At 37.9% G+C, this 26,649-nt stretch overlaps 1 protein-coding gene across 2 annotated transcripts; it reads right to left on the reverse strand.

The window, feature by feature from the left end:
* Window positions 1-149: 149 nt before the first annotated feature.
* Window positions 150-25,222, reverse strand: vps36 (vacuolar protein sorting 36 homolog). Of its 2 annotated transcripts, XM_062958322.1 has the most exons (14): window positions 24,958-25,222; window positions 22,967-23,035; window positions 15,293-15,363; window positions 14,027-14,141; window positions 13,332-13,421; window positions 12,955-13,041; window positions 10,315-10,347; window positions 9,977-10,054; window positions 9,014-9,148; window positions 6,626-6,691; window positions 4,306-4,370; window positions 3,487-3,571; window positions 1,100-1,176; window positions 150-1,016 (listed from the first exon to the last, which is right to left on the reverse strand). In XM_062958322.1, the coding sequence occupies exons 1-14, from the start codon at window positions 25,051-25,053 to the stop codon at window positions 923-925; spliced, it is 1,161 nt and encodes a 386-aa protein (XP_062814392.1). In that variant the 5' UTR covers window positions 25,054-25,222; the 3' UTR covers window positions 150-922. The 2 variants fall into 2 exon arrangements, with proteins under 2 accessions (XP_062814392.1, XP_062814393.1); XM_062958323.1 differs by lacking the exons at window positions 22,967-23,035; window positions 24,958-25,222 and adding an exon at window positions 21,633-21,793.
* Window positions 25,223-26,649: the final 1,427 nt, after the last annotated feature.

The raw sequence follows: 26,649 nt of genomic DNA on the forward strand, positions 1-26,649 counted from the left end.
TCCCCCCCCCCCCCCCATGCAGTTAGTTGCCCCCTCTTATTTTGGAACACGGGGCGAACACATAATGCCACTCTGGTGCAATTGCTCATATCTGATAGTAGCTAGTTTTTGTTTCATATTTAAATATAGAAATCAGCACAGTAGTAAGGTTTACTTAAAACATGGTCAGATGAATGACTACTTTAATAGCATGATGAAAACAAGGCCATTGTACTATTTAATAGAGCAGATGGCAGAATGCCCTTCTTTATAGCTATGCAAAAGGGAAGACAAAAATAGCAACTACATGAGGCTCAGAATGAAAGAATGGAAGGAAGGAAATCTGAGTTCACAATCCTTCTTGTCTTAACATTCAGCACAAAGTCAATATATTTTTCATTATCCAGATTAATCCTCCCCTTTAAAGATGGTTTACAAGCAAATTGTGTACACTTTAATTTTGTTTCTGTAATACAGGCCTTTTCTGAAGGAATCATAACATGGGTAACTGGAAACAGCAGGCACAGTCTACATTTATTTTGAATTACATTGATACCAATGATTTGGTAAATCACTTATTTGGAGTTGCAAGTACAAAATCCATACTTAGAAAAAAGTGTTGAAAAAATATAGTGAGCAAATAGCATTGTACTCTATCTTTGCAATGGGTCATATTAACACCCTCACCTTTTATGGATCATTTCCCTTCCTACATAAGGAAAACAGGATTCAAGCAGCACATCATACAATGTTTCTAGATCCACTTCCCGTAACGTCTGACCATGATTTCCAGGTTAGGACACTTCCCACCACTGGGAATATTTCTGCATCATTATGGCTGACAAATGCCATTACATCCACTATGTAAGAGATGCATTACTGACATCCTTTCACCCAGGCTATACATGGCAAATATATTTGGAATGAAGGAACAAGTGTGCCATTAACTTTGTGTAAGAAATAGATTTGGATAGAATCGCAAGCCTTCTACAGAATCATCTCTGCATAGCTGGCCCATCTTTTCAGCTAGAAGAAGCCTAGAGAAAAAGGAAAACATACTTTTATTATTTTAGTCATGATCAGGGAATTAAGAATAGGAGCTGAATTTATTATTCCTTACCGTTCTTTGGCTAAAAGTACAGACATTCCTACAAGTTTTGCAAACTCTTCTGCTGTAAGGGATCCTTTCTCAGACACCTGGAAGACAAAGCAGTTTAGAAAATATCCTGCACAGCAACTCAATGCTGCTTTGTTAGTTCCTCACCCCCACATTAAATAAATAAATTAAATAAATAAACTTTATTTATATCCCGCCCCCCTCCAAACAGGACTTGGGGCATCTTACATGAAGTAAAACCACAATGCAAAACAATTTACAAAATTCCACCATGATACATAAACAATAAAACCTAAAAAATAAACCAAAACACAAAAAAGCAAAGATAAAACATAATACCTAATGACACTATAACAAACTTGACAGACTGACATAACAATAACACAATAAAATAACACAAATTTAAAATTTTGCTGGGTTTAAATATGTTATCCACTGAACATTAACAAATGTTCAGTTTCCTTACATCATTCTCAACATCAGCCATTAAGAGGGTCTTTTTAAATAAGATATTTAGTAATCAAAGAAATACAATTCATAATCTGTGTGAGCTTTCTACAGTATTTTTATTGCACTAACAATTTATCTGATGTAAAGTAAAAGAAGTCCTAAAACTAAATGTGGATAGCACACTGACCATATCTAGGCAGAAATTCTGTATATAGTTGCCTGAGCTCAATCCCTATTGAATAAAACAGGACTTATTTCTAGTGGAGCTATTCAGGCATGCATGTTACCTACAGAAACAAGTTTTCCCCTAAACCAGTGGTTTTCAACCTGGGGTCCCAGAATTCCCAGAAATCCCAGACAGTCTATCAGCTGTTAGGATTTCTGGGAGTTGAAGACCAAAAACATCTGGGGACCCCAGGTTGAGAACCACTGTCCTAAACAGTAATATTTCAGTTACATAATCCTTAGATTCAATATCAAAGAAGTACCTTTAGTTCATTAGTGGTACCAATGTAAATCCTTGTACATTTCTCCTTGTAAAATGCTTAATCAAGCTGAACAAACTTGTATATGTCTGCATCACATGCTTAGGTTTCTAACTTAGGCTCTGCTAGATAAATGAACAGCTGATTCATATACAGAAGTAATTTCCACTCAGTGCAATAGGATCTACTCCAGGTATATGATTCCAGGGACAGTTACTCTTCCTACATGTTTTTGTGTGTAGATGGGCCGTCATGTCACCTGTCACCTTTTGGTGTCCCCATGAATTTTGTGGGGTTTTATTTCACAAGGAATACTCAGATTCTGAGATGGTTTTGACAGTTCTTGCCTAGTATTCACCGGGACTCTCCCACCCAAGTACTAAGACAAGTTGATAAATATGGTTCTTAAAAACCTATAAAGGCAAGTACGGTTCTTATGTATTGTAAGTAACAATATAGACGGTTTTAAAATGTAGGATGTGGATCTGATAAAAGGACAGAAGGAATAGAATGCTGGGAATAGAATTAAAGAAGCCAATATTAAATGCTGGGAATTGAAGTAAAGAAGCCAATCCATGCTAGATCCTTCATAGCTCTCAGAATGACACTTTTGGTTTCTATCAACTTTATTTATTTTCTAGGTGTGTAGCAAGGTGAAAAAAATGGGATAATGTCACACACAACTTGAGCTCTTGGGAAAAAGACACTAATAGGATAATAAAGTAATCAGCCTTCATTACATGAGAAGAAGCTGCCACTTTTTTCAAATATACTTCCCATGAGTTTAGCTCCCCGCCTCCAAGTCCAGTAACAGGAAACCCTTTGAAGCAAGGCCCATGGCCCTAAGCTTTGGGTCACATACCAGGCTTTTCCTGCTTTGCAAGCATTTAATGAAAATTTGAGAAACAAGAACCATTCTAAAAACATTGTGCCTTTCAAAACAAAGAACAAAAAAACCTAATGTATAAGAACTGCTTAAGCATTTTTGAAATCAAGTTAAGAGGTTTTGGAAAGATGTCAAAAGCCCCCCCCCCCCCCCAAATCAATTGTCTAGATGGGGACAAGGAGCAAAAGTCCTAGCGAAATTACCACTCTTAGTTGTTCAAAAAGTTTCAATGTCATAAATGAAAATATTATGCTGGAAATCTCTATTGCTTGTAGCAGGATACACTGAGCACATAACTGGCAGATATTTATTCTTCTAGCACAGGGGTTCTGGGCCTCTTGCTGTATAGAACGACTTCAACTTCTAGAGTCTCTGACCACAGGCCATTCAGGCTGGGGTTTCTACTGTAATGACCCAAATTCAAAAGGTTTCTAGAGAAGCAAAATTTAAGAACCAGTGCTCTAGCCAGTTCAAATATCTGAGCCGCAAGGATCACACTATACTTCCAAGTCCACCAACAACCAAAAGCACTTTTTTTTCAGCTACTGCAGAAGAAAACAAAGGCTTACTGTCTCTAAAGCAGAAGCAACCATTTCCTCTTCATTGTGGGACTGGAGCTCCATCACCATAACTCCACTGTCAAATATACGCAGCCTTAACCCAAGAAAGGAAGGAAAAATACAATTCAGAATTAGAATGTTGCATTCAGAAAACTGTTTCGTTAAGTCAACCATAGAATTTCACACTATTTCTTTTTAAAGGAATCAGCCTAGGCCTGCTTTTCCTTTGCTCTTCCTTTTCTTCCTATCTCTACCATGCAGTTTATTCAGGTTCCTCTTTTTAGGGACTATCTACTCTGTAATACTTATTTTATTTATGTCTATTAGTCTGACTGCTAAAACCATAGCAACAGGACTAATAAACAATTTGTAACTTTAGCCTGATTTTGGTTTTTACTGCCTACAAGCACACAAGGGAGCAGTGTGGTGGTTTCTTCTTGCAGTGTCCTTCACAATCTTATTTAAGGGGAATCAAGTCCCCACTTTATGATGCTTGAGTAAGTGGTGGCCATATGATGCAAGAAGAAGAATGTGAAGTCATAACTTTCAGAAATGCAGGAATATTTGAAAGGAATTATATCTTCAGTATCGTTTTGAGAAAGCAGTTTTACAGACAGGGAACAGAAGAAATCCTTAGAGATTTACTACTGAACAGCATAAATACAATTGTGTCTGGTTGCTCTCTGTTATTTTCCAGCTCTAAATTCTTTTTTATAGATTTGATTCCCCAGATCTTAACAAAGCCCACCAGGTTGTTGAGTGTTTGAATTAAACCCACTGCTCATTTTGAGTTGTATTTTCAAGACTTAACGTTTGACGGATTCTCACCTTAGAGGTAACTTGAGTGCTTCCAACATCTTACAGGCATTTACGAGATCTTCAGGTGAGAGCAACTAATAGGAAAAAACACAGATTTACTTAATCACATTGCAAATATTATTCTCAAAGCTAGTGGACCTTTTTGTATCTGAATATGATGGTGTACAAAATATATGATTTCAAATATGCATGATGCTTATATGTGCTACAATTTCCAGTCCTCTTTAATTCAATTCAATAATAAAAATCCAGGAAACAGGCATATGTATTACCTGTGTGTTTTGCACATGGACATGGAATACAAAGAAATCCTTAAGGAACTATGTGTTGTTGAAGGCTTTCATGGCTGGAATCACTGGGTTGCTGTGAGTTTTCCGGGCTGTATGGCCATGTTCCAGAAGTATTCTTTCCTGACATTTTGCCTATGGCAGACACCCTCAGAAGTCCATGTTGGAAACTAATCAAGTGAGGCTTATGTATCTATGGAATATTCAGGGTGGGAGAAAGAACTCTTGTCTGAGGCAGGTGTAAATGTTTCAATCAGCCACCTTGATTAGCATTGACTAGTCTTTCAGCTTCAAGGTCTGGCTGCTTAATGAGAACCCTTTTTTTGGGAGGTGTTAGCTGGCCATGATTGATTCCTCTGTTTTCTGAGTGGTGATCTTTATTTATTGTCCTGATTTTAGAGTTTTTAAATATAGTACCCAGATTTTGTTCATTTTCATGTTTTTTTGCTTTCTGTTGAAAATTGTAGATTTCAATGGCTTCTCTGTGTAGTCTGACATGGTGGTTGTTAGAATTGTCCAGCATTTCTGTGTTCTCAAATAATATACTGTGTCCATATTGGTTCATCAAGTGCTCTTCTATGGCTGACTTCTCTGGTTGAGTTAATCTGCAATACCTTTCATGTTCCTTGATTCATGTCTTGTAAATGCAGAGTTTGGTGGCCCCTATGTAAACTTGTCCACAGCTGCATGGTATACGGTAGACTCCTGCAGAGGTTAGAGGATCCCTCTTGTCAAGAAAGAATGTTTCTGGAACATGGCCATATTGCCCGGAAAACTCACAGCAACCCTCAAGGAACTGACTCACAGTCAAAATATAATTAGGTACCATGAAGGGGATACAGCGGACACAAACGAAAGAAGCACATCTCTTTAAGTAGCAGGGGACAACCTGACCCTCTGCCCATTTGTGTAGCCCTGCTCTCTCCCCTCAGCATTTTTTGCCAAAGAAAGAAGAGAGAACTACCACTCCTGGAAGCTTACAAGAGTTGCTCCTGGCCCTTAAAACAAGGCACAGTTGTTCATTTTGTAGACAGAGCTTTTGGTGCATGGTTTTTTCTGTAGATATCATGGGAACATCATTTTTGGCTGTGAATAGCACATCTACACCGACCGCAGAAGTCAGTTTCAAACTGGTATTGAAGGAAGCGTTTTGCTATGCATTTGATTACATAAGAAATCCTGGAACCAGATTGAAGCCCAGATGACGATTACACAAACCACAGAACACTAATGCACATTAAGGGATTTCTTTCAGGCACTTTTGTGGGCGTTTGTTGATTAACTACAGAAGTGTAGATGAGGCCCAAAACAGACTAGCAATTCTGTTTGGGGCTCATGGTCTATATCTTACCCAACCTGGCCTAAACATCAACTATTCTGTTTAGAGTATATAATATCAAGGAAAAACAGATGAATAATTTGTTATGAAAAGTAAAGTATTGCTGAATAGACGAAAGAAAACAGTGCATGTCTTCTGTATCAAGTATGCGGTGGTTTTAAAGGCTTCAGTTTAAACTGCACAATAATTGGAAGCAACTGCTCTCTCTGGAGCATCTGACTGTTCCATACCAAAATTCTGGCAAGGTAATGTGCACATCTGTGCAATTCAAAATATATCACTTATGACACTTGTTGGCTTAGTTGCTGCGAAGTGACTAACAATTGTTTTTGCTTTGTTCATGAGAGAAGCAACAGGCCTATCTCATGAAGGGAGCACAATTTTTAAATCTGCTCTCAACAAGTTTCAATACTTGTAATATGTATACTCCTGTGTTCTCAGTGCAGAATTCTGTCATATACTTCAAGTGTGTATATTTGTTAAGCTAATCACTTGAAAACACTTTTACCCAACTCATTCTGAGATCTATCAATGCAGTCCTACTTTTATACCACCGATTTTAAAGGGAGAAGAAAACCTATGAAAAAACAAGGGGAAAAGATTTTTCATCTGTTTGCATTTCATCAAACAGAAAACAATTTGATGAAATGCAAATTTATAATGTGAGTCTCATCAGAGGTTCATCAAGACAATTAGTCCTCACCTCCAGGCCTCGAGCTCGATTCACCAAGCAATACACCTCTGTCAGAGACATTATTCCCCCACGTTCCTGTTGATAACAAGAATTAGGGAAACAGAACCAGATTAGAACATATAGCACACCACTTTGACAACATTTCCAGGCACAAATCTATACACACAATAAAAGTGAAAATATGTACGTATGTGTGTGGCTGGGGTGTCCACTTACATAGACAGGCTCCCACTTCCACAAATAGCTATAGCTTCTACTGCTCAGAAGAACCAATGGCCCTCCCTCCAAAGACATTGCAGGTTATAGCGAGAACCATGAACATGTCCAAGAACCCTGCCAATGTCCTCTACAAACACCATCCAGCCCACCACCAAAGTGAAGGCTTTCAAACGGAGACAATTGCTTCCTACATTTTCTGTTTTTCCTCCACCACAGACATCCTAGTGTTTCTGACTCTTTCCATTGGTGTGGAATTTGCATTATCCTGCCCCACTGCCTCTCTCATAATTAATTAGCAACTGAACATACTAGAGAGGTTTGGGGAGAATTCATGATGTATAGGAGTTGGGACTGGGATGTAGTTCACCTGCCATCTAAGAGCACTCTGAACTCCACCAAAGATGGAATTGGACCACACTTGGCACACAGAGACCCCTTGACCAGCAAAAAATATAGGAGGTCTTTGGGGAAAATTCATCTTCATATGGAGGAGCTGTAGTTCACCCACATCCAGAGAGCACTGTGAACCCAAACACTGATGGATCTGGGCCAAATTTGGCACACATACCTGATATGCCGAAATTTAATTACTGGAGGGGTTTGGGGGGAACTGACCTTTCTTTCTTGGAGTTGTAGTTCATCCACAACCAGAGAAACTGTGGCCTCCGTCAATGATGCACCTGGACCAAACTTGGCACAGAGAACCTACTGGAGGGGTTTGAGGGGACTGACTCACCACAGAGGGAGTAGTAATTTACCCTGCAGCCAGAGAGCACACTGAACCCCACCAATGATGCATCCAGAGTAACCTTGCCCAAACTTTAAGTACTGATGGAGTTTCTCGGGCATGATGTCAGTTGTAGTTCATCCACAACCGGATGCATTTTGTACAATTAAAAATTAACTTTTTCAAATTACCTGGGCAACGCCGGGTAACCAAGCTAGTCCTAAATAATAATGACACCAAATCTGAAATAATCAAGGATTTAACCAGTTCTGTACATTTGTTAGTGTCCTCTGAACTGCCATATTGGTCCATTCATGCACTTAAAGTATTATCAAAGCAAGAATGCAGTCTGGATCTTTGCAGGAAAGACATAAGCAAGGAGTAAATCTAACTTCTCAGCAGTTTCTTTTTTCTTCTTCTTCCTGTGCCTTTTATACATATACTTTTGTTATCTATCAATGTTACTTGGAGTCTTCTGACCATGAAGAAATTTAAAATTGTTTAAATAATTCTATACATTTTCCTCTCAAATTCTCATTCAACTTGTCTCACTGTCAATTTGCAATATTTTGGGAAGGGCTATATTCTTGTTTATTATCTCTTTTGGGGTGTCACTTCTATCTATTCAAAGGAACTTTCATTAACTTTTCACCTTCATGATACTTGTGGCAGAGCCAACTAATGCTAAGGAATCATGGAAGTTGCAGTTTTATGAGGTCTTCAGTCTCCTCTGCCAAAGAGTGCTGGTGCTTCACCAAACTATAGTTCCCAGGATTCCACAATTCAAGTGGTGTCAAACTGAATACATTCTACAGTGTTGGTGCGCCCTCAGAGCTCAGAATTCCTGCCCAGAATGCAGTCCCCATCTCTGATGCCTCTTCTGCCATGGCATTAGAAGGCCATAGCTTTTCATTGGACATGTTTGATTTCTCTTTTTAACTTTTGGCTTTTTAAATGTACTATGAAACAATGTAATTTTATGGCACATGTTTTTAATTTACTCCCATGATTCCATCACACTGAGCCATGTAACTTAAAGTGGTGTCAAACTGCATTAATACTTCAGTGTAGATATATTCTCTACTTCTCAAAACCCCCCCCCCCCACACACACACACACACTTTGTGCTTTCTTCTGTCTCCTCCTTCTCACTCTGTCATCTCTTTTCTCTTTCTTGCTTTTCTCCTTTGGGGCTGTGGAGAGGGTCAGCTCATACTGCCAGAACAGGGCACTGTCTCACTTCCTTCATATCCAGTGGTTTGATTTCTCTTGGCTCAGAGGCTCTTTTTTCAGTGGACATACCGGATGTCCAAGAGAGTAGGCAATGCAGGGAAAGAGCAATCCCCTTCATGCACTGCCAGCTTCCTACAGTTCTTCTCTGTGAACTGAAATAATGCATACACTTGCATTGCATAGAATTTTCTAAAAAGAGTGAATTGTGAATACTTTACCTCAAGAGGTGCTTGTAAAATTCCAGCTAATTGCTTTGCCAGTTGCATATGATAATGTGTACCAGATCCATGGGTTTCCCTGGTAACTGGGTTAGCTATACCCATGCTCAACAGATAGGATTTAAATCTGATCGTCTGGAAAAAAATAAGAGTATAAAAAGGACACAGGTAGTTATATGGTCCTTAACTAATAATGCAGAATAGATCATAATGTGTTCTAGGAAGAAACTAAAGTATTACTATACACAGTAAATTCAATCCCAGATCCTCATCTCGATTTCTAAGTTCCCAGATAAATAAAAATAAAATGTATAATAAAAACGATTAAAAGAGGGTTAAATGAGATGTCAATGATAAGAAGGGTCCCACAGTTTTGTCAGACTGATGACCAGGGCAAAAGTACAAACTTCCTTCATCAAGCTTACTGTTAAAACTCTCTCCCAAAAGATGCATATATGAACTAATAAAGAGCCAGTTCTATTTTTAGGATGTGGAGTGAGGAAAGAATGCATGTGAAAAAGAAGCCAGATTCAACACATAGAAGTAAAGGCACCAGCATCCCCCATCAACGGAACAAGATGTAGCAGGCTTTCCAAACAATTCTTTTTCTCTGCCAAGAGCTAGGATTGTTGTCTTGTAAGAAGCATTGTAAGGAAGCCACTTCATTCACTCACCCACACTGTACAGATTTTAAAGAAGGAAGTCTCTTTTGGGGGAAGCTGCCTATTGCTGCAGAGTGCACAGCAATGTATGCACATGAAAAAGTTGGCAAAAGCTTCCGAGAGCACGTTGCACATACAGATATGGCCAAAAGGTTGAAATGTAATTTTACAGGTTGACAGTTCTTATACCATATCATTAATCTAATGTTTAGCAGCATTACGGGGATTTCTCCACCCTATTAAGTTCATGCAACTTTTTTTGCAGGATTTTTAAATCAAGCATGTTGAAATATTAACCAACCTCATCTTCAGTGATGTCGCCTTGTTTATCTTTGATCTTGTTAGCGATTGATCTGGACAGTTCCACCATTTCTTTAGCCTGTTGAGAGGTAACAAAGCTCTTAAAGACATTATACAAAACCATCATAAGAACAGGCTTTAAGAGGGTGATGGTGGTTATGGGTAAAACAAACCAAAGTCCAGGGCCACCATACTGCCACTTTCTACTCACTTGAAAGTGGACCCTCAAGCCCCTCAAAACATGCAGTTTTTATGTTACCTCCATGATTCTCTAGGTTGGGGGGGGGAGGGGAGCTGATGTGAATTCAGAAAACAGAAGTCATGGAGGAATTACGTTACCTTGTCCATGAGTTTGCTGAGATCTTCAAAAGCCTGGAATAATAAAATAAAAGTTGTTTAACACACATCTACCTACAGAAGGCTAGTATAACTGAATCACTGCACAAATTCTTTACCAATTACTTTCCTCCTAATACCAAACATTTGAAATTACAATTTCCAGTGTTCTAAAACCATCTGTAATTATATGTGATCCCTCTGTTTGAGAAGTTAAACAGACTCTGCAGCTTCATAGAGTACATTTTTGCATGCTGAGAGGAGATATTTTCATCTCTTAGGCAGGAGGACAAATAATACTCATTCATGGGTTGGCAGGCAACTGAGCTGCTTCCCTAACTTACCTGAATAGTGTGATTTAAAAACTTTATACTTGATAATTCCACATTTCCTAAACTACAAACCTCCCTGACACAATCAGATATTAACTTGTTTCTTGCCTAAGCATGAAGTGTTGGTTGATGTATTTTAAAGCTCTACGTGTTTTGGGTTGTGGTTACCTAGGGGATCCTCCCCCTAGCTCCATATAATCTGCTCCATACCCTCGGGTCCTCTGGAAATCACATACTTCAGTCAGCCAAGACTAGACTCACATCTATTACTCTGAGGACATTTTCTTCACCTGCCCCCAAATTGTGGATGACCTGCCAGAGGAGCTTTGTCAGCTGGGCACACTGTCTGCATTTAAAACAGAAATAAATACCTGGTGCCCCCAGTGGCACAACAGGTTAAACCCTTGTACTGGCAGGACTGCTGACTGAAAGGTTGGCGGTTGGAATCCAGAGAGTGGGATGAGCTCTCTTCTGTTAGCTCTAGATCCCCCTGTGGGGACATGAGAGAAGCCTTCCACAAGATGGTAAAACATCTGGGCGTCCCCTGGGCAACATCTTTGCAGGCGGCCAATTCTCTTACACCAGAAACTACTTGCAGTTTCTCAAGTCGCTTCTGACATCAAAAAAAGCAATAAATATCAGTTTCTTCCAACAGGCCTATGCAAGAGTATTTTTTAAGTTGTGAATTTTAAGCATTTACTGACTGCATTTATCAGATATACTTTCTTTAATCTGTTGTTGTTCACCACATCTATCCATAAGGGAAAGGCAGATCTATCTATGTATCAGTCAAAATCTGGGATTATTTAACACAGCTTTATGGCATTCTTTTATTTCTGTTTATTTATTTGTTGGATTCATTATGTTAGCAATGATTAGATATTTGGCATCTTACACAGTGTTATCAATAACATGCACAAAAGCTCTCTATCCAAATGAGAAAAACAGAACGAGACAAATGGAGACCCTCTGGTAAACAATACTTCCTCTCTAATTGATTCAGGCTTGAGTACAAAGGAGAATGCAACACACCTAACAGGAACTTCCTCAGAAAAATAAAGACCAAAAGAATCAGTTTTTATCAGCAGCAACCAGCAGGTGCAGGAAGCCCATTCTGGAATTCAGGGCAACAGCTCTGAAAGCAATTGATTTATAATGAGCAGGGCTTCCATGTTTCCTCTGTCCAACATTCACAATGTGGTGTGTTTTATCCTCTGATAAAGAGAGTGGGAGCAACGCAGGGCGGAATTACACAAACTGATGGCTGTTGGAAAGAGCAGCCCACATACTTCCTCCTCTCCACGATGCTGTGTTCTTGTACTCTGAGCTTCCACTGTAGTTCAAAAGGATGCTTACTGTTCCACTTGTATAAAAACATGAAGAAAGGCTGGACATAGGCAGAACACAATTACTGAACAGGCTCTACTTTTATCTATACATTATTTGGGGGCTGGGGGATAACGACAACAAGATCAAGAAACATTGGACTTCTGTCATGGAGACCTGACTGTACAAGAAAAAAATGTTTTTTTCCAATCTTATGCAACATTTTGCAATATTTGACTGACTACGCAATGTGATAGCTTGCACAAAATTCTAGGCCACAATTTAACATTGGAGAAGAAATCAAGGAATCCACAGGCTGCTTGTGTCCCAAAAGTGACTTCTGTAGGTCCTAGGGGCCTCCCTCAGCCCTTCAAAAATCAAACCAAAGGAGAGAACTGTTGCTTCTGGAAACTTCCTGTCTCTCTCCATAAACTACTGTGGAGAGAGAAGGTAGGAAAGCTTGGTTAAAGCTCAGGAAATGCCGTGAAGGGAACAATAAGAACTGTTGGTCAATATAATCGAGAAGGGTTCTGCAAACCTGCTATAAAGAAGAAAACCTATTTAAATGTCACAAAATAAAGGGAATGGAGAATATACTCATTACTTATTTCTTGTTGGAGGAAGGAGCTTACTCTCCAAACAACCTCTTCCATTCCAGGATGTTAAAAAAAGAGTTAAAGGGGTGTTTCTACTGCTGGGGACCTCTAGGAATGACTTTTTAAATATATAAACAGGTGAAAGGGGGAATGCAACCTCCCTCCCAATTAAAATCAGAAATGAATGCATGTCTTGTGCTAACATGGAAAACATTAGAGCAGGCACATATCATACAATACTTCTGCTGCTAGAAGACACATCTTTTTCTGAAAACATGAGTACAAAATGTACAATTATATTATGTTCAAAGTTTAGTAGCTTTAGTAGGAACTGTAGCTATAGCTAGAGGAAAAAATCAAGAGGGCCTTCTGAAATGTCAATATCTTACTTCAGAAATGTTTTTATCCATCTCTTTTCTTCTTTCTTCTAATTTTCGCTCAATACCTACAATCCCCGCAGCTCGTATTCTTCCTGTCTAAAAGAAAGAGAGTGCTTCAGCATTCTTCTACCATTATTGCTATACAATAATAATAATCATAATTATACTTTATTTGTATTTATATATAGATCTTGTGAATTACTTCATTCCTGTATTGTTTTTGTTATTACGTGCAAGTTTATTTTTTGTAATTTAAAACATAGCATGACTGTACTTTTTATGTAGCTGCCAATGGCACAGTCTGCTCCTCCTCTTCCATATGGAATGCCAGATAAAGTCCATTTTGTTCAAAATAGAGATCTAATAATGAAAAATGTCACAAGTACCTGTGAACTTCTGTTAACTTCTATGGTTTGAGAAACAGGCATGCTCTCCCATCTTCGTTGTGTCATTTCTTCTGATAGTCTCCTGTAGAACTTTATGATGATTTCAAAAAGAAGACAATAATAAACATCAAATTTAATTTGTATTTAGTCTTTTTGTAAACATAAACAACTATTTGCATTCATATAGATATGTGTGTGTGTGTATATGTATGTATGTGTATGTATATGTGTGTTTTGATAATTAAAAATAAAATACACTACATGTCAGCCTGTGATACAGAAATAATTGCTAACATATAAAGTGGAAGAAAAAAATACTAAATTATTCAGAAACGGAAAAAAGGCACAAGATCCACTTTTAAAATTCATGTATATGTTTGCAGTTTAGACTTACATGTAAAATTAGAGATCCAGATTGTGTAGTTAACATATAACTGTTATTTATGTATGTCTCTGTATGTATGCATAAGTATTGTTGTTTTTCTTTGTGTTTTTTCCATTAAATTTTAATTTAGATATAGGATATAAATATAAATATTTCAATAAATAAAATAAAACCAGTGATAAGTTCAGTTTTGCCCATTCAAATTGCTAATGTATAATTATAGCAAAACCTCTCCAAACTGTACTTTTCAGGAAATTCAGAGAACATGCTTCAACATCATCTCACTGATCAGAATAACATACATACATACCTCGATCTGGCCATGTTCTTTGAAGGAAAGTTTGATATAGGAGTATTTACTACTCTGGAAAGGGCCAGGTTCCTTGCTGGAAGGTGCTGGGTGAAGATGAACCACTATTTTGGCGCTGAAGATATTGGAAAAGGAGGGAAAGGAAACGATATGTATCTAAAAAATCTGGATTTAAAATCAACGAACACATGTACCAGTATTTCATTTTCTATATAGGCCAAAATTAACCAAGGGAATGGGAGAACATGTTCAATAACTTTTTTAATATGTTTGTTTGGAAAGTATTTTTAAACAATAATAAATATTTCTCAGAATATTTTGTGTCAAAATACCTAGTGGGAAATATATGAAAGACAGGAGGAAATACTCCACTAGTGCATAGTTAGAACTATGAAATCTGCCGTTATAAGATCTGATTATGACTCCCATCTTTAAAAGATGAGACAAATTCACAAAGCTGTTAATGGCTACAAAAATCATGGCAGTTGTTCTCAACCTGTGGGTCCCCAGGCATTTTGGCCTACAACTCCCAGAAATCCCAGCTAGTTTACCAGCTGTTACAATTTCTGGGAGTTGAAGGCCAAAACATCTGGGAACCCACAGGTTGAGAACCACTGGATCGGAGGAAAGATTGGAGGCAGTGTACTACTCTAATACCACCTGCTGAGAAAAAGCATTAGGGTGTATAGGTTGAACATAAAGGCTTGCTTTAGAAGGTTCCTAACAAAATGTAAGAAAACTCAATAAAATAACAAGAAATTTGGCACTTCTCATTCCTCTCCATGGGTTATGCTGGCTAGAGCTGATAGAGATTTCAATCCATTGATATCTGGAAGGTCTTATGCGTCCCACTTTTGCTCTATGCACACTGCTTAACTTTGAAAATTGTATACACATGTGTTGAATGCATCTTAAACAGTTGTCTGGGAGCTTATGGGTAACTATTGATGGGAAGCAGTAAACAAGTAAACCACTCTCTAACCCTCAAAAAGAATTATGAATCAGTTTGTTCATTTGTTGGTTTGTGCCAGCTAACTGGAGTAGAACCAAGCCAAAGATGGTGTGGTGTGGTCCCGGGCTGAGCAGCTAGATGTGCAAGACAATACAGAAGGGAACTGCAATAACTGATTCAGAAATATAAGGGTGACTTTCACCATTTTGTAAGCCAAGAGGCCTAAGACAGGTAAGTAGGGTTGCAATGTGCATTCGATGCTTGTGAAGTATTGGATATCCCCAACTTAAAGGATTTTGCCATAGAATTGCTACCTTTTTCCTATTCCAGCTGCCTGTTCTTCAATGAAAATGATTTGAGAAAGAGGAATAGCCATACAACATTCCTAGAGGGGGAAAAACAGAGAACAAAATAAAGATTATTTTGATAACTCCTTATTTTTTAATAGATTGTAAAATATTTATGTCATCTTGGCAACAAATTCTGCCACGAAGCACTTCATATGCAAAATCCTTGAGTTTGATGTACAAATTATGCTTAAAGAAAAAGCATCGCAGCAGGGGGGATTCTTTGCATCTACAGTTTGTATCCTAACATAAAACTTTTTAATTGGTTCAGATCATGATCGTGAAATCTTTTAGCTGGACAAATAAATATATTTATTTGCATTTTTAGTGATTTTAACTAAACCCTTAGGCTCCATGTACACTTAGATTTCAATCTCACTTTATAGAGAATGATGTTAATGGGATTTATTTTTAAGTGGACATATATCCCCTTACTCTGGTATTCCTTGCCTAAGAAAACCCTGAAAAATTCTAGGGCACTTTAATTCCATTGGAACTCTGGCTAACTTATTTGTATTCCATTGTTGCTATGGTACATAAGAAAGAACAACCATGATAGTCATTTTTATGTATTTTACTAGTTTTCTCGGGGTTTATGTCTTAATTATTAATTATGTTATTTAGTATAATTATGCTTATTTGACTATTCATATTTTGTTTTTTTATTTTGATGTTAATCTCTTTTTTGCCATAAGTTTATGATTATTATTTTGTATAATTTTGTTTAATTTTTGAGTTGTTGTATTTGCACAAAGCATTGAATGTTTGTCTTTTTTATGTGTGTAAACTGCCCTGAGTCCCCTCTGGAAGAGAGGGCAGTCTATAAATAAAGTTGTTGTTGTTGTTGTTGTTATTAAATTCACTGACCGTCAACTTAAAGGCACATGCACATATGCGCTGACTATAAAGATCTGGCTATGAGACATATCATGAGTTCCACAGTTCTGATCCACACATATATAGACACACACACACACACAAACACCCCGTTATATTTAACTTGCATAAACATAGTATCCCCTGAAAGGCAAAAGGCTATTGACCTTCAGTTCACTAATCCACCTACTTAACATATAATAATTCACTGAAAGCAGCAGAGGGCAATGACACATTTATGCATTTTATGCTTAACAAATGGTTACAGAAGAATGAATGAGTGGGAGCAAGAAGACCACCTACAATGCTTCAGATAAACAGATGCATGCATAGAGCAATTACTCATTGTACAAAATATGTCTCAACAGTAAAGGCAGCAGAAGCTTGAAAATAATAATTATGTCTCACACCTGATGCTGATGTTTGGTGGTAGAAATTTGAATACAATTTCTCACTGATTATGTCCTCACCCTAAATTAATATCTTCACAGCCAAGTATGGCCCTCACAAATATAGTCCAACAATATTTGATCCCTCACTTAAGGCTATGAAGTCATTATTTGAAGCACAGTAGTCAGTTAAGAGATGTGGACACAGAACATTTTGCAATCCCATACTTTCCTATATGACTGGAGATGTGGATTTTAGTAATGACTTGTCTAAACTTTATAACTACAGTAACTTATAATGTAATTCCACGTCTACTGCTCTCACTATTGTTCTACAGAGGCTGGATGGCCATCTGTCGGGGGTGCTTTGAATGCGATTTCCTGCTTCTTAGCAGGGGGTTGGACTAGATGGCCCATGTGGTCTCTTCCAACTCTACTATTCTATGATTCTATACTCACAATTTCACAAACCCATCTACTCAGAAAGATTATATGTTCAAATTAAACAATGGAGACAACAAAAGGACAATAAATATCATCCAAGATAAAACAGCATTCCAACATGTATTTCCTACTGTCAGTTATGTCAAGAGTCAGACGCCAATTAGCGAACAAAAATAGAGTTTATTCAGCAGATAAGCCAAAAAGTAATGTAAACACAGAAAAAACCTTGAAACACTTCACTATCAGTGCTTCAAGAGCAGTTCAAACAAAAATATAATTCAGCAACACAAGCAGGTAAAAACAAAGCTAAACAAACTTAGTGCAAACTGCACTTTCTGAGTCCAAGCCCTGCCAGCCGGCTCTGTAGTTTTCAAAGGAACAGTTCCCAAAAGAAAACACCAAATTGGTCAGGAAACAAATAAACAAACTAAGAATGCAGTAGACTGCTTCCACAATGTGGATAAAGCCAAAGGCTCCAAAAGGATGGTGAAAAGACGTCGTCCGGGATTCCAAGGTCAGGTCAGGAGATAACAAAGAGCAAGCCAGGAGTCAAAAGCCGATAGTAGTCATCAATCACAGGGCGAAGGCAGTAGCAAGGACAAATTCCGATCCAAGGTCTGAAGAGGGTGCAGTCATCCAAAACAGGTCCACGATAAGACACAGCGAGAGCCAAGCTAGGTGATAACAGCAGATTCAAATCATAGTCCAAGTCCAGTCTTCATGGAAACACAGAGATCCCAATGGCGCCTCAGCAACACCTTGCCACACGCAAAGTGCAGTGGCCAAACATTCCCATTTTATTCCCCTTCCTCCTGGGTGACCAAACACTCACACCCAAACACCAGGTGTCCCAAATCTACTCAGAGTCTGAGCTCCACACAGCTAGAGCTCGTGGATCTGGAGTACCTAGCAATTCGTCAGAGTCCCAATCATCCTGCCCACACTTAGCCCCATGAACACTTAAAGAACCATCCTCCCTTCTCCAAGCATCCCAATTGGGATCAGCTCCTGCAGAAACCCCAGGTTCAGAAGTATCCATAGACCCCAAATCCCCAGACATCTCCGGTGGCTGTGCCCATTCAGTGCCCGCTTCCCCAGCCACCACCTGTTCCTCAGCATCCATCTCCCCATCTGAATCTTCCTCAGAAGATCCCCCATATAGCTCTCTAAGTCGCTTCCTGCGCAACTCCTCCAGTGAACCCTCATCACGAGGGTTTTTTCTTCCTCTTTGAATTCCATCCCCATCAACCATAATCCCCGAAGGCGCAGTCACAACAAGTTATGAGTGATTGCTTTTGCAATCAGTGTATGCCCAATTAGGAAATGTACTAATGCTTTGGAAGACAAGGATATATACCGTGTTTCCCCAAAAATAAGACAGTGTCTTATATTAATTTTTGCTCCCAAAGATGCGCTAGGTTTTATTTTCAGGGGATGTCTTATTTTTCCATGAAGAAGAATTCACTTTTATTGTTGAACAAAAAAATATGAACATTTATTATATACTGTACAGTAGTTGTCATCACAAACCAGCATAACCAGTCAAACTGTGAATCCTATCAAGAATTTCTTGTTACTACCATTATTTCCATGTACAACACTCTATGGTATGTACATTTACCAATCCTGTGTGCTGTGATGTTCTGTTCAGCAGGCATGCTTCCAAACAAAAACTTTGCTAGGTCTTACTTTTGGAGGAGGCCTTATATTTAGCAATTCAGCAAAACCTCTACTAGGTCTTATTTTCTGGGGGTGTCTTATTTTAGGGGAAACAGGGTATTATATTGTAACAATATGGTATGTAACCTGTTTAACTGCTATTTATCAATGTCAGTTTTTAATATAAAAGATAAAGGGCAAAATCCAGCTGTTACTGTCAAGTAGATCCACTGAATTAATGGGATGTACATAAGTTTGGACTTAACTCCCATATATTTAATTATTTTACAGCAGTTGGAAAAGAAATATGATTTAGTTCAGAAAGTTTAATATATTTCTTATGTTGACACAGTGAAACACAAACTTTGCAAACTAGACATACTACTGAAAAAATGTTAAAAAGTTAATGAAAGAGATCCAGTTAATTTTGATTTTTATACAGAGCCTCACTACAATTTGGGATCTGTACTCTTCTCCAGCCCATGGCTCAGCTAAAGTTTGTGGAATCACAAATCAACTTAGGACCCATTCAGGCCCCTTCTACACTGCCATATAAAATCCAATTATCTACTTTGAAATGGATTATATAGCAGTATAGACACATATAATCCAGTTAAAGCAGATAATCTGGATTATCAGCTTTGATAATCTGGATTATACGGCAGTGTAGAAGGGGGACTCAGTGTTCATCACTCAGCAATCAATGCTTTTTTACACAGCCCTGAGAAAGGCAGTCAAAGAACTGAGCTGAGCACTGGAATATGAAAGTCAGATCAGTACTTAGAACAGGGGTCCTCAAACATTTTAAGTGGAGGGCCGATTCATGCTCCCTCAGATTGTTGAGGGGCAGAATTATCATTTGAAAAAAAAATGAACAAATTCCTATGCTCACTGCACACGTGTTATTTGTAGTGCAAAAAACAAAACAAAACCCAGCAACAATTATTTATTTATTTACTACATTTATACCCCATATAGCATATTGTGCTATGCTAATAATATATTGTACATACAATAGATTATATTATTAGCATAGCAAAACATTAGCATTATATATTACTATATTGTACTATACAATTATACCGTAATATTATTAGTAATATTACATTTAATATGTAATATATAATTAATATTATATTTTCCAATATTATTATATTGTATGATTATTATTAGCCGCCCTGAGTCTCCTGTTGGGTGAGAAGGGCGGGGTAGAAATACTGTAATAAATAAATATATTGTATTACATTATAATATTATTATTAATATTATATGTATACACAATATATTATATTATTACCATATCATTCATTTCCAATATTTCATTTACAATATTGGTAAATGAAAGAACAATACAATATTTAAAAAATAAAAATAATTTTAACCAACATACTGTAAACGTATCAAGATTTCAGTGGGAAGTGTGGGCCTGATTCTGGCCAATGAGATAATCAAGTAGGATTGTTGTTATTGTGTGCCTTTGAGTCATTTCAGACTTTGGGCGAGCCTAAGTCTAAAACTGAGAGCGGGGGCCAGGTCAATGGCCTTGGAGGGCCGCATCCGGCCCCCGGGCCTTAGTTTGGGGACCCCTGACTTAGAAGTTTTTCTTTTGGAGGCTATAACATGACTGGCCATGCTGGCTGGGGAATTCTGGCATTTACTGTCCCAAAAATACCTTTCCTAAGCTTAGGTTGGGAAGCACTGAGTAATATAGACCTCAGCAAACAGACAAGTTCACCACTTTGGCAACGTCCAAAACTACAAGGAACAGCCAGAATAGGAAAAAGGGAAAACATTAATCCTGTTCCCTGTCAAATTGCATTTAACAAAGCAACTAGAGCTGCACTTCAATGCCCCCTTCAGCACACATTTGGTATCAACTATTAGAAGCGCTCTAATAGGCATTATTTGCTTATACAGTAGAGTCTCACTTATCCAAGTTTCTGGATTATCCAAGCCATTTTTGTAGTCAATGTTTTCAATATATCGTGATATTTTGGTGCTAAATTCGTAAATACAGTAATTACAACATAACATTACTGCGTATTGAACTGGTTTTTTCTGTCAAATTTGTTGTAAAACATAATGTTTTGGTGCTTCATTTGTAAAATCATAACCTAATTTGATGTTTAATAGGCTTTTCCTTAATCCCTCCTTATTATCCAAGATATTTGCTTATCCAAGCTTCTGCCAGCCCGTTTAACTTGGATAAGTGAGACTACTGTAACACACATTTCCAGTTGGCTTACGGTGCCCAATGATAGGAAGGTTGGTTTCAGGGTTGTATTTATGGAAGGATTTCAATTGATTTCTTTTTATATTTATTTAGTTTTCTAACAACGTATCACTACATTTGTTGGATTTCATAGCAATTTGCACAGTAGTTTGATTCTATTCTATAAGAAGAAAAGAGAAGCACTAAGATCTTTATCTTCTAACCCAGATTTCTTTAACACCTCCCACTTTTGATTTAATTATATATTCAGGCAGTCCCCAAGTTACAAACAAGGTTTTGTACTTTTGTTCTTAAGATGAATTTGTATGTAAGTTGGAACAGGTACGTTTTTAAACGTACCCCCAGCCAAATACATATATCTACTAGCTTGGGTACCCGGTATTGCCCAGATTATTTGAAAAAGGCAATGTTTAAATTGTACAAAACACATAAGGTTGTGGGTGAACTACACCTGACAGTGTCAGGTTAGCCCAGAGAAACCACATCAGTACTTAAGGTTTGTTATGTTGGGCAAGTTTACTCTAGATGCATCATGGGTGGGGTTCAGTGTGCTCTCTGGCTGCAGGGTAAACTACAACTCCTACTATGGTGAGTCAGTCCCCTCAAACCCCTCCAGTAGGTTGAGTTAGTCATGGGGGTTCATGGCAAGGAGCCTCCGGTGGCCTAGGGGATAAAAGCCTCGTGACTTGAAGGTTGGGTTGCTGACCTGAAAGCTGCCAGGTTCGAATCCCACCCGGGGAGAGTGCGGATGACCTCCCTCTATCAGCTCCAGCTCCATGCGGGGACATGAGAGAAGCCTCCCACAAGGATGGTAAAACATCAAAACATCCGGGCGTCCCCTGGGCAACATCCTTGCAGACGGCCAATTCTCTCACTCCAGAAGCAACTCCGATTGCTCCTGACACAAAAAAAAATGGCAAGGTTGTTGTATTTAGCTATTACATATTTTCAGTGTTAAACATCTTCAGTCTCTGTTAGAAAAATGTGTCTACGAAAACCAATAAATTTCAGCAACCAGGCACACAATCTTACTGAGAGGAAGAAGATGCAATCGATAGGAGCTCTTGGTTTGCTACACAGAGCTGACTAAACGTGACTCCCAATGCTTCTGTGGCTAAAAGGGAACTGACTACAGGGTTTCTTTTGTTTTGATAAAGTGGGATGTACACTTTACTAATACATAATGCAGTTTTATAATGCAATTTTAACTGCATTCTATGAATCCACACTGCCATTAAACCTCATTACCATGTAAGGGTCCACACTACCATATACCGCAGTTCAGTTTGTTGAAACTGCATTATAAAATTGCATTATATGGCAATGTAGATGAGGCGCAAGCCTCCTACAGTTGCTAGTCTTTAGGATGGTGGCTGATTTCCCCTATACAGTAGAGTTTCACTTATCCAACATAAACGGGCCGGCAGAACGCTGGATAAGTGAATATGTTGGATAATAAGGAGAGATTGAGAAAAAGCCTATTAAACATCAAAATAGGTTATGATTTTACAAATTAAGCACCAAAACATGTTATACAACAAATTTGACAGAAAAAGTAGTTCATTACACATTAATGCTATGTAGTAATTACTGTATTTACAAATTTAGCACCAAAATATCACAATGCATTGAAAATATTGACTACAAAAATGCATTGGATAATCCAGAACATTGGATAAGTGAGTGTTGGATAAGTGAGACTCTACTGTATTGGTAAAGGAATTAGTTTCAATATCTTTGAAGCCTTTAGATACTGAAGCTAGACACTGATTTCAGATTGTCCTTCGCAACTAGCAACTAACAACTACCTTGTGAATCGATAACAACACCTAAATGAAATGAAAAAGAAAGAATAAATTCTCCCAACTTATTTTGCAAATGCACTTGGGAGTTTAGTAAACTGAAAAGTGCTATAAAAGTGTGTATAGCGGCTGATTTTGCTTACACTGCAACCACAGACAAACTACCTGTACTATTCTATCACATAATGATAGAATATATTATATGGAAATATATGGACACAATAGAAATAGCACTTACGTGATTCTTCTGATCTCTCCAGATTAACCTGTGTGTACTCAGGAGCAATATCCCTGTATCAAACTTCAGCTAGAGAGATAAAGACATATTTTTAAGAGAATAGCTTCCCACGTATACAATATATAATGCACCTGAATTTCCACATATTATGCTGTATTTATAACCAAGCATTACACGGCTTATTTGGACACTTTTTATTTAGTTAGCAGAATTGTCAGAACAACCAAAAGTAAGACAACTCATTCCTCAACCCACCCCCAAAAGTTTTGTGAATGAGGCATGATAAAAGTTAATCTGGAAAAATCCTTAGTCAGTGAATGAGTGCATCTCCACTGCCAAATTAATGCATTTTGACACCTCTTTAACTGTCCTGGCTCAATGCTATGAAATCATGGGATGTGTCGTTTTTAAGGTCTTCATCCTTCTTGGCCAAATAGTGCTGGTGCCTCACCAAACTACAAACTCCATTATTCCATAGGATGGAGACATGGTAGTTAAAGTGGCATCAAACTGCATTAATTTGAAAGTGTAGGTGTACTCTAAGATGTCTTTAATACGGTAACACTAATTTTGGAAAGGAGTAGGAAAGCAAGCCTCAGGCACATCTGCTACTAACAGCCCCATTTCATTGTTGTGGTGGTAGTTGTTCTTTAATACACCATATTTTAATAGTTTTATGCATGCAGCAAAGGACCTTATAACACTAGGTAATACTCCATTTCTGAGACTGTTTGAGAATGATTTTGAATGGGTCCCATCACATGACATTTGCTTCATCTCAACAGGAATCTGTCTGCAAAGTGTTGCAAGAAACAGATTATTTGCAGACAGAATTCTAATCATATTTTTGAAATACTATGGATTCTTCAGTTGCTGAAGCTGTTTTTATGTGTGTGTTAGGAAAATCTGTATGCATCCCATCAGCAACAACACTTTTCAAAAGATCATAGAGTGATGAAGGGGGTGTTTTGAATGGATTGGGAGGAGCCAGGCTTCCATGGTGTGATGAATCAAAGTGCAGTATTTTCAAATTGTAAGAATTGTAATAATCAGGTGTGATCAGGAGAGTTTGCATCCGGTCTCAATACAGTATGCATCCAGTCCTAAAAAAAAATGGGATGCATACTGATATAAGCAGATTATATCCCAATGTGATAAGATCCTAAGTTTGTGTTCACTGAACCATTACAGAGCACAGGCACGGTGATTTCAGCCACCGAAGTAGACAATATTTTGAACTACTTCAGCTTCTGGAATGTTGGCTAAAATATGCTCACTCCATCACAGGGATAAAACACTAAAACACCCAAAAGTCAGGACCTACTGAATGATTCTGAAACACGGCCATACAGCCCGGAAAACTCACAGCAACCAGCCATAAAGGTCTTAGAAAACACAAAGTTTATTATTATTATTATTATTATTATTGTCGAAGACCTTACTGAAATCAAGATCTGCTCCATCCACAGCGTTCCCTGCATCTACAGTAGAGTCTCACATATCCAACATAAACGGGCCAGCAGAACGCTGGATAAGCGAATACATTGGATAACAAGGAGAGATTCAGGAGAAGCCTATTAAACATCAAATTAGGTTATGATTTTACAAATTAAGTACCAAAACATCATGTTATACAACAAATTTAGCAGAAAAAGTAGTTCAATATGCAGTAATGCTACGTAGTAATTACTGTATCACAATGTACTGAAAACATTGACTAGAAAAATGTGTTGAATAATCCAATGTTGGATAAGTGAGACTCTACTGTACTAAGCTTGTAACTATATCGAAAAAAGAGATCAGATTAGTCTGGCATGACGAAGGCCTTGTCAGACTACAACTCCCAGGACTCCCTTGCACTGAGCCATGGAAGTGAAAGTGATGTCACACGGCGGTCATTCCCTAACAGAGCACATCCACTGAGGAGCGGCACTGAGAACTAGATAGGCCTCTTTGGGCCACCCTCGCTCCCTCCCTCTGCCTCCGCTGACCTTCTCCTCGCCGTCGTAGAGGCGGACCCCACGCTGTTGCGTGACTAGGTTCTCGTGGATCTCCAGGAGGCCCGAGGCCCACGCGAAGCGGTCCATGGCTGCAGCAGCCCCGGGACTGTGCCCTCCCACACCTTCCCTTCCGGTCAGGGAACCCGAGAGACAGAGAGAGACCCGCCTCCGACGCCAGCGCCGCCTTCCTTTCAGCCCAACTCATCAGGGCGCCGCCATTTTGGAATCCTTGGTCTCGTGACTGGCATAAAGCCACGCACATCCAGAGCCCTCAGTGCGACGTCCGCCAATTACGGCCCTCCACTTTGGGCCTCCAACTCCCATAATTCCTGCCCGTTCAACAAGCTGGCAAAGGGTTCTGGGAATTGGAGGCCTAAACAGGGGAGGGTACCTACCGCCGACCCATGGTGACGTTCGGCGCTGATTGAGAGGAAAGAGATAAGAATGAAAAGCATGGAGTACAGTAGAGTCTCACTTATCCAACATAAACGGGCCGGCAGAATGTTGGATAAGTGAATATGTTGGATAATAAGGAGAGATTAAGAAAAAGCCTTAATATAGGTTATGATTTTACAAATTAAACACCCAAACATCATGTTATACAGCAAATTTGACAGAAAAAGTAGTTCATTACACATTAATGCTATGTAGTAATTACTGTAGTTACGAATTTAGCACCAAAATATGATCTATTGAAAACATTGACTACAAAAATGCCTTGGATAATCCAGAACGTTGGATAAGTGAGACTCTACTGTAAATCAAAATAAAGAGCAAAACAAGTTACAACAAACAATAAAATGGAGTAGCCAAACAAAATAAACGATAAAATGAAATAAATAAAAATAATATAGTAATGGAATGGGATAAATAGTAACAAATAATAAAATAAAATAAACAATAAAGCCAAATAAATAATTATGATACTAAATTTTCAAAAAATAACGCATTAAAAATATAACCAATACATCATTATAGAATAAATAAAAAGGTAAATGAATCAAGTAAAATAAATAATGAAATTCAACTTACTTAAGTGATCCTTCATTGTCGGAGTATGATGGCCCTCCAAGTGTAGTGCCTTGGCAATTTGCTGAGAATAAGTAGCTTACCATCTGAAATTAATAATGAAATTAATAATATTACATAGATTGTGGATTACAATTAAATGATTTAAAATTAATAATACTATTTTTTTAAATGACACAAAATAAAAAATCATAGAGTAAATAAAAAGGTAAATAAATAAATAATAGGGAGAAATAAATAATGCTAAAATTTAAAAAATGATGACACAAAATAAAAATAATAAATAAATCATGATAAAGTTGAAGAAATAAAAAGGTAAATGAATAAGTACAATGAATAATGAAGTAAATGATAATAGATAAATAGTAAACTACAATAAAATAAATAATAAGGTAATATAAATAATACTATTTTTAAACAACACCAAATTAAAAAAAATCATAAGTAAAATAAATAATGACATAGATAATACACAAATAGTCAATTAAAATAAAATAAATGATAAAGTGAAACAAATTTTACCAGTAATACATTTTAATGACTGCTGCTGCTGCTGCTGCTCAGTCGTTTAGTGGTCTCCGACTCTTCGTGACCTCATGGACCAGTCCACGCCAGAGCTCCCTGTCAGCCTTCGCCGCCCCCAGTTTCTTCAAG

This window comes from Anolis carolinensis, chromosome 1 (assembly GCF_035594765.1).
Source record: "Anolis carolinensis isolate JA03-04 chromosome 1, rAnoCar3.1.pri, whole genome shotgun sequence".
Taxonomy (NCBI): Eukaryota; Metazoa; Chordata; class Lepidosauria; order Squamata; family Dactyloidae; genus Anolis; species Anolis carolinensis.